Source organism: Momordica charantia (genome assembly GCF_013281855.1).
Source record: "Momordica charantia cultivar OHB3-1 chromosome 11 unlocalized genomic scaffold, Mcharantia_2.0 BLBB01000011.1, whole genome shotgun sequence".
Taxonomy (NCBI): Eukaryota; Viridiplantae; Streptophyta; class Magnoliopsida; order Cucurbitales; family Cucurbitaceae; genus Momordica; species Momordica charantia.
The window spans coordinates 3099543-3112672 of NW_028275159.1; the positions used below are offsets into that span (position 1 = coordinate 3099543).

General features: G+C 35.0%; 3 protein-coding genes and 1 non-coding gene across 6 annotated transcripts; 2 read left to right on the forward strand and 2 right to left on the reverse strand.

The window, feature by feature from the left end:
• The first annotated feature begins 971 nt into the window (after positions 1-971).
• On the forward strand, positions 972-3377 carry TIC55-II (translocon at the inner envelope membrane of chloroplasts 55-II). Its single transcript, XM_022299644.2, has 3 exons — positions 972-1506; positions 1741-1843; positions 2149-3377. Exons 1-3 carry the CDS (start codon positions 1064-1066, stop codon positions 3268-3270), a joined length of 1668 nt encoding a protein of 555 aa, XP_022155336.1. The 5' UTR covers positions 972-1063; the 3' UTR covers positions 3271-3377.
• Positions 1547-1620, reverse strand: TRNAI-AAU (transfer RNA isoleucine (anticodon AAU)). Its single transcript has one exon. It is a non-coding gene; the product is annotated as a tRNA-Ile (tRNA).
• A 1128-nt stretch (positions 3378-4505) lies between the features above and the next one.
• LOC111011710 (spindle/kinetochore-associated protein) lies at positions 4506-9754 on the forward strand. 3 transcript variants are annotated; one of them, XM_022285580.2, is made up of 6 exons: positions 4506-4677; positions 5432-5527; positions 6224-6349; positions 7581-7620; positions 8319-8448; positions 9468-9754. In XM_022285580.2, exons 1-5 carry the CDS (start codon positions 4543-4545, stop codon positions 8396-8398), a joined length of 477 nt encoding a protein of 158 aa, XP_022141272.1. In that variant the 5' UTR covers positions 4506-4542; the 3' UTR covers positions 8399-8448; positions 9468-9754. The 3 variants fall into 3 exon arrangements, with proteins under 3 accessions (XP_022141272.1, XP_087976142.1, XP_087976143.1); XM_088120016.1 differs by lacking the exon at positions 9468-9754 and having other exon boundaries at positions 7581-7663; XM_088120017.1 differs by lacking the exon at positions 9468-9754 and having other exon boundaries at positions 7581-7659.
• Positions 9670-12749, reverse strand: LOC111011719 (DnaJ/Hsp40 cysteine-rich domain superfamily protein). The gene is made up of 3 exons (XM_022285593.2): positions 12333-12749; positions 11429-11578; positions 9670-9941 (listed from the first exon to the last, which is right to left on the reverse strand). Exons 1-3 carry the CDS (start codon positions 12564-12566, stop codon positions 9864-9866), a joined length of 462 nt encoding a protein of 153 aa, XP_022141285.1. The 5' UTR covers positions 12567-12749; the 3' UTR covers positions 9670-9863.
• Between the last annotated feature and the right edge of the window lie 381 nt (positions 12750-13130).

Consider the following 13130-nt stretch of genomic DNA (forward strand, 5'->3'; position numbering starts at 1 on the left):
CTTGAAACATACACTTGACTAAAGACAAAAACAAATTTATAAAAAAAAACATATTTTTTGTATTTTTAAAACTTAGCTTAGATTTTAAAAAATATTAACTAATATATATATATAAAATCTAATTATGCCTTTGTTAGTTAATTTAACTGAAAAATCACGCGGCATATTTAACAATAAAAATAGACAGCTTTGAAACTAAAGTATTAATTTAAACAATATTTAAGTCCTACTTGAAAATTCATAATTCTTTTTAATAGTAGTGAAATATTTAATGGGTGCAGTTAAGTATTTAAAAACAAAAAATAAAAAGAAAATCTTCTCTGTCTCAGCCACTTCACCTCTTCTCTAATCCCTTTTTCTTCATTTTCCTCACCACACGCGTACTCTTTTCCACCGTTGAAATTCGCTCTATTTTTTTACTCGATTTAAATGTCTTCGAATTCAGTTTTGGTATTGTCCAAGAGTAGATATTAAACTTCCGACTAGCTAAAATTTTCATCGAATATTTTCATGCCATGGGATCGACATCAGTACGAAGAATAAACAGACATAATATTAATATTAATAATTTTAACTCGTTAAAAATGATTGATTTAAAGATTAGATTTTTGACATCAAGACTTTATCGATATTTCTACTAAAGAGATAACGATGTTTCCATTAATATCGACATTTACATTTTTGTAAGCTAAAATAATTTTTTTTTTGAAAATATGTGAAATAAAATCAACAAAGGCTAAATTGGATAAAAACTTATAATTTAATTTAACTTTTAAATTTGAAATTAAAAACAACATATAATACTTGCCCGCCGCTTTGTACAAACACTTGACTAGATGTTTTTTTCAATGACAAGTTTAGTTTTTCTTTAGTAAAACGATGAGCTTGGTTATTGCATTTTAAATTAATTTCTAATAAATTCTCAAACTTTTTAAATATCCAATCGTGAAAGTGTTGATTCAATGTGTGGTTCAGAAAACAAATTCACTGATGTAGGCAGCACAACTTCCTTCATTCCTCGCCCTAAATTCTCCTGTTCCGCTCCAAATTCACCACACGCGGCATGGCTTCCCTTTCGCTCCGCCCATGTCTTCCCATCTCCCCTCTCTCCCACGCATCTAAGCCCACGCGCCTCCCCAATTTACTTCTTCTTCCCGCTTCTTCATCTTCCTCTTCGCCGTTCTTCACACTCGCCGCCGCCAGAAAGAGACCCGCCGTGTGTGGCGCCGCGGTCACGGACGCCGAAGCTGCTGTTGCTGCTGCTCCGATCAACGATCTGACGGATGACGGAGAACGGAGGGCCGTTTTGGATCCCACGGCGGAGGAGGAGGTCGGCGATGGAGCCGCGGCGGAGTACGACTGGACGGAGGAGTGGTACCCGCTGTACCTGACGCGGAACGTGCCGGAGGATGCTCCATTAGGGCTCACCGTCTTCGACAAGCAGCTGGTGCTGTACCGGGATGGAGCCGGCGAGCTCCGATGTCACGAAGATAGGTGCCCACACAGGTAACGTTAACTCACCAAAAAAGTAAAAAAAAAATAAAAATGGCCCATGCAGGTTTCGAACCTGCGACCTTCGCGTTATTAGCACGACGCTCTAACCAACTGAGCTAATAGGTCAGTTGAAATTTCAATCTCTTCTAAATATACTATGATCGATCATAAAAAAAATTAGCATTCGATTTGCAACTTAAAATAGATCTTAATATTTTAATTGTGCTTACGTTTGTGTTGTTTTAGGCTAGCAAAGCTCTCTGAAGGCCAAATAATGGATGGCAGATTGGAATGTCTTTACCATGGCTGGCAATACGAAGGGGATGGGAAATGTGTGAAGATCCCTCAGGTGATTAGTTTTTTCCTTTGAGAATATAATATTACCATTGTGGAGGTCTTGGTGCACTGGTTCCCCTGCTAGTAATTGTGTTTAGGAGTGCTTTTAGCAAAAGAAGTACTTGAGTAAAAAGTGCTTATAATAAGTCACTGTGCTGTTTGATTCTACACCTTAAAAGTAATTTTGAAAACTGATTTTAATTGGCTAAAAGTACTTTTCACTTGAGTCATCCCAAACATACCCTTCGTCAGCTAAATGTATTTCAACATATGATCTTTTATATGAATTGCCTTAACCCATATTAAACTTATTTACAGCTTCCATCAGATGCCAAGATTCCTAGATCAGCATGTCTAAAAACATATGAGGTGAGGGACTCACAGGGAGTTGTATGGGTGTGGATGTCTTTGAAGAAGCCATCAACCCTGAAAAAAATACCATGGTTCGAGAACTTCGAGCGTCCCGGGTTTCGAGATTTTTCGACTGTTCACGAGCTTCCATATGACCACTCCATACTTCTTGAGAACCTTATGGATCCTGCTCATATACCAATCTCCCATGACAGAACTGATTTTACAGCCAGAAGGGAAGATGCTCAGGCGCTAGGATTCGAAGTTACCGAGCGTACAGATCGCGGTTTTGCTGGTCGGTGGGGCTATGCTAAAGATCAGCCATTGCCAAACTTCTTAAGGTTTGAAGCACCTTGTGTTCTTCATAATAGTAGGGAAATTCCCAATGAGAAAGGTGGGAAATATTTTTTTTCAGGACTTTTCCTCTGCAGACCCACAGGCCAGGGGAAATCAATGCTTATAGTGAGATTTGGTAGCACAAGACCATCTTCTTTTCTATTAAAATTGCTGCCTTTATGGTTTGTGCACCAAAATGCCTGCAAGGTTTTCGAGCAAGATATGGGATTCCTTTCTTCCCAAAATGAGGTTCTAATGAGAGAAAAACTGCCCACCAAGGAACTCTACCTCAACCTCCGATCCTCCGACACTTGGATCGCCGAGTATCGTCGCTGGATGGACAAGGTCGGGCACGGGATGCCGTATTACTTCGGACACAGTACGATTTCGTTGCCCGAGCTGCCAGCCGTTGTCGAACACGCCCCGGTGGGACTACTTGCTGGAGCTTCAGCATCTACACCGGCCAAGGGGGGAATCGGGACGATGCACGCTCCGAATCTGGCGAATCGGTACTTTCGACATGTCGTTCATTGTAGAAGTTGCAGCAATGTAATCAAAGCTTTTCAAATTTGGAACAAGGCTCTTTCTGCCATGGCCATCGCATTGGTTGCTTTGGCAATTTTGGTGAGTGGAAGGCAATGGAAGGCCCTCATTCTTCTGTCAGCTGCATCGTGCTCTGGTGGAGCTTATGCTTGCTCAGCCATTGTTGCATTAAATACAACTAATTTTATAAGAACTCACAGAAGATTGTAAGTGATATGGTTCATAATAGGGAGATCAAAAACTTTGTGTGTTTCTGTTTGTAAATTTCAATAGAACAGAGTGGTAGAATATATAAGGAGGTTCAGTTTCATGATTTCCTTACTGTCCCATGGATTCTATTGATTTTCTTAGGCTAATAACTATTTTCCGTTTTTTAGTTTTTGAAAATTATGCTCGGATAGTCACAATTTATTTGACATGTTTTTACCTTTATTTAAAATACACATCTTTTTCAAAATTACCTTTTTATAGTTTTCGAGAAAAAGATTACTTTTTTAGTTTTCGAAATTTGGCTTAGACTTTAAAAACCGTTCCAAAATCTGCGTAATGTTTTGAGTTTGGCCTTGGAGAGGATGAACTGACTCGCCAAACCTTTGCAAGGTATTATGTTTGTTTGATTACATTAAAAAAAGAAAAATTTGTTTTCAATCACAAAATTGTCAAATTACATTACAAATTACCATAAAGCTACTCTAAAAGGATTGACTGAAAATTACTCTAGAGTAACTTTTTGAAGAATCAAACTTTTAAATGATTTTTCCAAAAATGATTATAAACTAATTTTATTAATTCTAAAGTTATTTTTATTTGTTAACATACATCTTTTAATCCAAATATTTGAGCGTTTTTTTTGGGAGTTTTTGCTAAAATCCTCAATTTTATTTTTTACTCGTACAATAAATAACAATAATAAAAAATGATTTTGTTTGTACACTCAAATTTCCCTAAGCCTAAAAGTCTAGTCTCGAATGTCCTTTATTATTAGGTTAAATTTTGTGCACTGTGCCCAAACTTATTTAATGGAAGAATTTCAATCAAATTGGCTAATATCGAAACCACTTATTGAGTATTGACATACTAAAAGAAATTAAATAAATAAAAGAAAGAAATCACTTATTAACTAATATATCCATTGTCAATCAACAATTTACATCGACTACGTTTCAATTTTTTTGCAATTTTGTAGTAGAGGGTCACTTCCGTAAATTTGCAGTCAAGGCTATTTCCGGAAACCTCGAGAACATGAGATTAGTTTAACGGGCTATTTCCGTACCCGGTGGTCCATGGGCCGACTGGATATTATAGACACGTGGCGCGAGAACATCCATCACTCACTCTTCAATTTGAAAGACGGCCAAATACGCAATCCACTGGCGCGGAAGACGCAGCTTCAAATTAAGAGAGCGGGAAAACCCTAGCAGAGAGAGAGAGAGAGAGAGAGAGAGAGAGAGAGAGAGAGAGAGAGAGAGAGAGAGAGAGAGGATGGGGCTTCATCATCTTCATCAGCATCATCAAGCGGCCGATGGATTGGCGAACTTGTTCACGAAGGCGAATCATGATCTCTCGGTGGTTCAGTACAGGCTCGAGAAGGAGTTCCAGCAAATCTATCCCGACAGCGTAAGAGCACTAATTGGTTTGCGGAGGAATTTCTGTGTCCTGGAATGAATGTAGAATTATTTTTCAGTACTAGTACAAGATCTTTGAGCTTGTTGTAGATTTATTTCATTCTACGGGTACGGCGTAAGAGCAAGTAATCTATTTCTGACAGCGGTAGAGCAACATACTTTTGTCTATTTATTTATTTATTTTCTAATCGAGGCACTATTTTGTGTGAGGAGGAAATACTAGGTCTTGAAATGAATGTAGAATTATTTCATTCTCTCTTCGAGTGCTGGTACATGATCCTTGAGTTTGATATAGAATTATTTCATTCTACTGCGCAAGAGAAATAACGTATCTTAGAGCGGTAGAGCGACATGCGTTTATTTGTTCTTTCTTGGCTGTTAGTATTTCACTGTACTAGTCAGCAATTTGTTGTGGCTCTTGATTTTAGAAGGTTCGTTTTGCGGTATAAATATGTTTGTTCAGACAATGGACTACATGATTTTTAGGTTTATTTTTCCTGGTAACACGATCACCTGCTGTTTCTCTTAATTTTTGAAATTCTGAATTTCTGATTTTAGTGATCCTTCTGAATTTTGGAAAAAGCACCTGAAGAAAATTTGCTGTGTGTTCCACGACGAGATAACCACGGATTGATGTGGAACTCGATCTCATTTTTTCTTTCCAGATTTTCTTGGGGAAAAATAAATTCGAATCTTCTCCTGTTCAAGTGGTGTTTTTCATTTAAGTTTTTGTAACTTTTTGGCAGGCTAATCCGATGAAGTTAGTTTCTAGGATAAAGAAGATACGGGACGATATATCAACCTTGCAAGAGCAGTGTCGTGAAATTTTGATGGCCAAACAGGTACATCGTGCTTTTACATTTTTCCAGAAAGGTATTGACTAGGGTAAACATACGTGTTTAAACTGCTAGAGTTCATGCTTTTCAAGAAATAGGTCTGAAACTTCATTTCACCTTGATTCGATTTGAAGAAATGTTGATATAGATATATTTAACTTGGAATGTTTGGTATGCATAAATGAGAATTTGAAGTTTGCGCACGTGACGTTTAAGAATAGAATGATTGTGTTTGGTGTATGTGAATGAGATTTATGAAATGCGATTTAGATTTTTCTTTGTCTATAATCTAAAATCTAATGATAACTTTTATGAGATGCAGTTATATTGATAATATTGTTTAAAATATTACTGCACACCAAATTTAAAATGTTATCTAATAAAAAACTGAATAATTGAAATCAAAGAAATTAAAATAAGTTGTCAATGCTTCATTGTAGTAGTATGGGTTTAAAACTTAAGTTAATGCCTTGATGGTCGATGGTTTTTTGCTCTTCGCTCGCTGATGGAGGACGAGGACTGCAAAAACATTGGTAATTGAAGAAACGATTCTAATGTACATTATTTATTCTTGTTCTAGAACTGAGCTTGAGCCATCTCAATACCTATTGCTAATTTATGCAACGATCATGTGCGGTTGTTGATAAAATTATCACTTCGTTTCATTAAGGAATTAGTTTTCTTTTCACTTTTCAAATGCAGGATGTAATTGATAAGGCTCGGACGGTTCTGGTTGGGAACAGAAACATGCTGCAAAAAATGCAAGCATCCATGGGCATACCCCTTGTCAGCGATCTCGATGATCATGCTTTTGCGCAATTCAAGAAGGTATTCCTTGCTAATGCCCCTTGGTTTTCATTTTGTGAGCAGTAGTAGTACTATGCATCGATTATTCCACGGCCCTAAGCCTGAATTGCGTTACCACGCATATGCAAAGGACTGTAGCATTTAGATTAGATTTGATGTCATTTTTTACACTCTGTGCTCTTTTTCCTCTTTATTCCACCATTAACTGTGAACGTTTAGGCTCTGTTTGATAACCATTTCGATATTGATTTCTGTTTTTAAAAATTAAGTTTAGAAATATAGGTGTTCCTTTGTTTTGTTTTATAGTTTTTCTGAAAATTTTTAAAATCAAGGCCAAGTTTTGAAATCCTAGAAAAAGTAATTTTTAAATGTTTGTTTTTGTTTTTTGAAATTTGGTAGAAATCAAATATGCTTTTAGAGAGATGTTCAAAAACATGTATAATCTTTTTAGAACAGGAAATTAAAACAAAACAGTTTAACGGCACATTAACACTAAGTATGTAGTGAATACATATTTTTCATATCATTCTCCACTTGCCAATCAGTCGCGAATGAAAGTGATGTAAGCGTGCGTTTTTGTATTCTTCTCGACCTACAAGAAAGATAAACAGAGTGAAGTAGGCACTTGACGTTTCTTGACCACTTTTAGCATTCGTTTTTCAAGTGCTCTCTCATCTACTTTATTTTTTGTTTTTTTTTCTTTCTAAAAGGTTGTAATTTCCAAGTGGTGCTTGTAGTTTTCGTACCATTTGCCAGCAAGCAACCAATATTAAATTTGCAAAAGGCTTTTACGAGTGAATATCCACACTAGATGGTATGTGGGTATCTTCGATCTTTTGGATAAAGCTTACACAACCAAATGGTAGTCAAGTGTTTACTAGTTAGTATCCATGTCTTCCTTTTTGACAAATAGGAAAGAAGAATACATAAAAGAAGATAATTTTTTCCTTTTTCAAAAAAATATAAAACATTCAAATTTTTTGTATTTGGTGGGTAGAAAGATAGGTGCTGATCACCAAGTGCATGAACATTTTCTTAAAATATCCTCCTCATTTGGTAGTGTCATGTGCACATGTGCACATGTGCAGAGTCATTCTTCTTATGTAGAATGTCTTGAACTGTGAAATTTTTAGCGGTGGTCCGTAGAAAGATAGATGTTGACCAATAAGTACTTAAATACTGTTTAATAATATATTTTTTTTTATTTAGTAGTGTCATGCCTTTAAACCATTTACTGAATTTCCGCCTGCAGATCACTGAAGAGTGGACAACACAAGTTCAATCAAAAATTGGTAACGATTATTTTCAAGCTTTCTACAGAGATTGCTGACGTGGGTAAATTAATTTTGCTTGTTTGCAAAGGCGTGCATAGTTCGTTACTTTCTGTTTGTAAAATTAGTATTTACAATCAAAATTTAGAGCCGATTTCTACCTCAACTTTCCCAGTACACACAAGTCACAACCACTAGAATCGTAGATCACAAGTATGATCTAAGTTCTAATTTACGGTACATTATTCGAAAATATCACCCAACCCTGATACTGATAGTGAACCATTTTATTTACAAAAATATTAATAAAAGTATCGACCCTAAATTACAAGTATCTATCTAAAAATTAAGTTCATCAACGTCTCCATAACTCAATTGCATTTGCAACACGAAGCTAGAAAATTTCATTTCCATAATTTCTTTCTATTTGATTGTTTTTTTTCTAATAATAATTTGGGGACGTCTAGGGGATTTCGAAGATTTTGGCTTGTTGTTTTAGAGTCTTAGGATATGTTTGCCATTTTTTAAAATAACTTAATGGTAAGACATTACTATTTGATATGGAAGTAATTTGACAATAGAAAAAGAGTGATTTTGATCATTTCGAGATCTGAGAAAAATAATTTTGACTATGCCAATTACTCTCTAACATGCCTTTAGACTATTGTTTAGAGCCGTATGATTTATATATTTAACTGTTTTGTTTGGCGCCAAAACAGGGGACGACGGGCAGGAGGACGCCGACTCTAATGACGTAAATAAGTTGCTATTCTCGGCCGTAGTGCACACCAACCACTAATAGAGAGTTACGAAAGCTAAATTTTCGCACGCCAAGTTCGAAGTATGCAGGTAGTTCTCTACCTAATAACTTAATCGCACCATCTTCCACAATTTCAATTATTGATATTTTTAAATTGAGATACTGATTTATTTAAATTAATAAATCAATATTTAGTTGCATATGTATAGTATTTATCTTTAGTTTTTTTTTTCCTTTTTTTATAATATTTGTATCTTTATGTTTAAATCTTGAAAATGCTATTTTGGTCCAGTAGGTACATTAAGCTTTTGTTCATTTTGAAAGATGAATTTTCAACTTTTTCAGAATATTTGTTTTGAACCCACAAATTTTACGTCTAATAAAAACTCTTTAATATAAGATCATGGTAACATTTCAATAAATATATTGAGTTTGATATTGTATTGAAATTGCTGTAGAAAAAATCAGATATGTGCCAAAGTAAGTACAGCTTTTGTAGTACATAATTGTTTTTTTTTTATTAGCATGTTTATTTTTCATTCCATGATTGTTTTTTTGTAGTACATAATTGTTTTTTTAGTACAAGAAAATACGTGGGGGCATGATTATGTTGATTCTTTGGTTGGGAACAAGTTTTTTAATTACCATTTATTGGAATTTTTGGGTGCTATATTTAGGGCTATCTTTTAGTTTTTTGATTTCCTTTGGCTGTCAACTAATCTTAATCATTTAAGTGTCATTTAATTACCATTTTACTATATTTAATTTTTTCATATTTTAAAATAAGATTATTATTTGATAACCTAAAAGAAGCTGAGTTTTTAATTTCTTAAAATAGTTTTATGTCTGTTCCCCCAATTTAGCTTTTATCTCTCATTTCTCTTCAAAATCTCATCTCTCCTCCTAAAGTCTCTAACATTACTCAACCTTTTTGTTTTGTCCATTTTCTCAGATTTTTCCCTTTCTAATATTTGTTTTTGAATTTGACTACCTCTTTTTTTCCTTCCTCTGACGTTACCTTTCGCTCTCTAACCAGTTTTAGTTTCCTTAGAAAAAAAGGGAAAAAGAAAGCGTGTCGTTAACAAATTGTCGATTGTGGTTCATGCAGCTGTTTTCACACCATCATTTTAATAGACTTCAGACTGGTGCCTATCCTGTTTGCCAGAGTCAATGATATGAAGAAGTTGAATTACTCACCACGTGCCTGCGCACTCTCGTGAGCCACATGTAACTTCAACATAACTATCAGAGTTGAAAATTTGAAAAAGTTCTGAAACAGTAAATATGCACATCTGAATATGTCAAAAATATAAACAAAGACCGTGAAGGAGGGTGGGAGATCTTTTCATTTCACTATGAAATTACAATACCTAAAATTGCATTTGACGTTGGTTATGACTTATGAGCCTAAAAAATATGTAGAGGCATCACGAATTTTAATGGAAAATAATGGTTGACAGACCTGCGTCTGCTATTCTGGCTGAACTTGCGGGGGCAAGGAGGGCTATTTAGAGACAGGGGGCTCTCCCAGCCACTTAGCCCGGTAACCTGTTCCCTTACAGTCTGAGCAACCCATGGAACCCTGGCACATTAAACATGCTGGCTTACTCTATATGGGTGGTTCATAAATTATATATAGATCTAATTGGGCTTGTATTCATAAATTATAGAATAATAGTTGAAAATGAATTCTGTGTAATTATCAGAAAAGTAAATATTTTTTTAAAATGTAACTGAGGATGTACATGATCATTTTTATCTGTTTTATTTTTCTCATGATCTATTTATATGACCTCTTGCATTAATGAAGAATTACTGAGGCATTATTTACACTTCAGTCTCAATAGTATTACTTTTATAAGTACTTCAGTAAAATACTTGAATAAGTACCTACTAATTGCTTCTTTAAAAATTTCTTCTAAATGCTCTTATTTCTTAAAAAAAAGGTGTTTCTTCATTTTTCTTTCTAGTAAAGGTGACCCTAACTATTTAAAAGTATTTTGAACGGATTTTGAAGGGATATTGTTTGAATTTTGGTTCAAAAATCTTTGGTCACCATATTTAAAAAAAAGTAACAAATTTTGTCAGTCAATCGCATTTTTCTGTTGAAATTTCAATAGAATAGAATACTACACTCAATATATTTTTTAAATGTAACTATGATTTTATATTAAAGGATTTCCATTTTGTGTAAACTTCGTGTCAAAATTTTGAAAATAGGAACCAAAATGGTTAATTTTCAAAAGTATAAGAACCAAAACGAACATTTTGAAAATACATATAATGACCAAATGAACATTATGAAAGTACAATGATCAAAATAAACATTATAAAAGTACAATGATCTAAATGAACACTATAAAGTACAATGACCAAAATGAATGGGAGTACAAAAACCAAAATGAACATTATGAAAGTGAGGCTAAAAATGCGCGCAAGCTAGCCCGAACACACGGATTTCAAAAAAAAAAGTGAGACTAAAAGTACAAGAACTAAAATACTATTTTAACCTTTTTTTTTTTTTTTAAGAAATAGTTAAAACACTTCAACCTACGCCAAATATTTATATTTTGCTACAATTGAAAAGCACGTCCAAAAGAAAATCAAAAGCACTTAAAAAGTTTTTCCAAAGAAGCAAATAAGATATTTTTTACTTCAACGCTCTAAATTCCTTAACCTCTCTTGCGACACATGCTTACTTTATCTAACTACTTCCTACACATTTTCACTCAAAATCTTTTCCAATGCTTTATCTTACTAATTTTTCTCGGCAGTCAAACCGGGTAATTATTTAGATAATTTTAATTACTTATAGTTAAGTAATTTGTCAATTCTAAAAATATTTGTTAAGGAAATATTAGTAATTAAAACTAACAAATCTAATTAGACTTAAATAAAAACGCAACCAAAAATTTCAATATTAAACACGTTCTATTAAAGTATTTATCTAATGTATTTGCATAAAAAATCACTTATAGACTTATAGTTATAGCACCAATAAAGAATACGAGTACTGCAATTCACAGTTCAGGAAAAAAAAAATTGAGATTAATCCAGTTTCGAAACTACCTTGCCCGCACAGATGACACAGCTAGTGTTTCTGGAAGGAACTTGACATAGCATATTATCTCCAAGAATAAAGAAGCCTGTTCCCGCACACCATTTGCATTCAACATGCCCATTCGAGTGGCAAGAAGAGCAGCCAATAGGCCTCGGTTGCTGTAAACACATACAGAACAATCACGAAATTGGAATTAAGACATCAAATAATTATTAGTGTGAATCTCTACACGGTTTCGCATTCAATTCATCTTAAGTTAGAGGTTAGAACAGAAACAGACAGTAGTTTTTCTTTTAAACGTTGCAAACATTTTACTAATATGAGCTATGACTGGCTTAGGGAAAGCGGAGTCCCAAAGAATTTGAATATTCTACTGCTCTACTATGTTTGTGAAGACGGATGTTAGTTCTAAACTGCCATAGCATAGCATACGGATCGGAGGATTAGGAAATTCGTTTGCTCCTTTTCCTGATCGCGTTACTGCTGGAAAATAATGTAAGCAAAACAGACGCGTTGAGTTATGATGAATGATTTCCTCGATTAGGTTCTTAAACGTCGCCATAAATCTTGTAGAGTGTGTTATGTTTTTCGGATTATGATCAGGAAATTCCGGCTCCTCCCAGCCGCGTTACCGCAGAAAAGGAATAAAAGGAAACAGGCTCGTTAAGTTATTAAGACTAATTTCTTCAATTAGGTTCATAAATGTCGCCATAGATCTTTGCATAATGTTAGAAGAAATGAATATTTCAATCTTCGTTCGAAGGAAACACATGGCCTAGGAAGTCGGAAGAGGAAGATGATGACATCTACTCATTCAACCGGCGCTCAAAGGAGAGAGAGACAGATGGAGAATTAATCGAAACAGCCATGAAAGGAAAGCCAATTTTTACGAGTGTAGAAAAACGCGAGTACCTGAGAGATCTCCCATGCTTGCTCCATTCTCTTGGCGAAATCGGAGCTTCCGTGCGAATCCACCATAGAAGCTCGCACGCCACAAATTCTAGGGCTCAATATCTTCGAATCGTTGAACGAAAGATGAGGCGCAGCAAATCCCGCACCGATTGGCACTATTCTAGTAGAAACAAATCCTCTGCCGTCGATCGGTTTCGCCGTATTCACAGGCCTGCAACACACACAACTCGCCATTTTTCTCTGCTCCTCGTCTCCTCGACCTTGTTCCACCAATAAAAGGCAATCGGATTCTTCTTATACAATTTCGTTCCAAAGACGAACCGCGAGAGAATTTCTCTGGTTTTCAAAGAAATACACGGAGCCGAGAAAGGGGAAGATATCTCGGAGGGTTTCTTTCGGGCCCGCCTCGTGTTCGGACTTCGGAACGAAAGAAATATCATTTTGAATTCTCCTTCTTTACGTGGCCAAGTTTGACCCTCCAAATCAAATCCATCCCCACATTTGGGCCTACTTCGGCCCAATAACGGCCCAATAAAAGCCCGCCTCTTTTGTTGAAGAAACTAGCACATTTAATATAAAGTAAGGAATTTAATCATAGGTATAATGTAACCTACCATAGAGAAATAATAACAAAATAATCTATTGAATATTTTTAACATTCGGTCAATTTTGGATTTAGGGATAAAATTGGAATATTAAAGAATATCTATAACTAAGTAACTTCTGCCAATTTGGGCAGCTTTGCTTTCTAAATAAATTAGATAGACATATACACGTGTAAATTTTATCTCTTAGAGA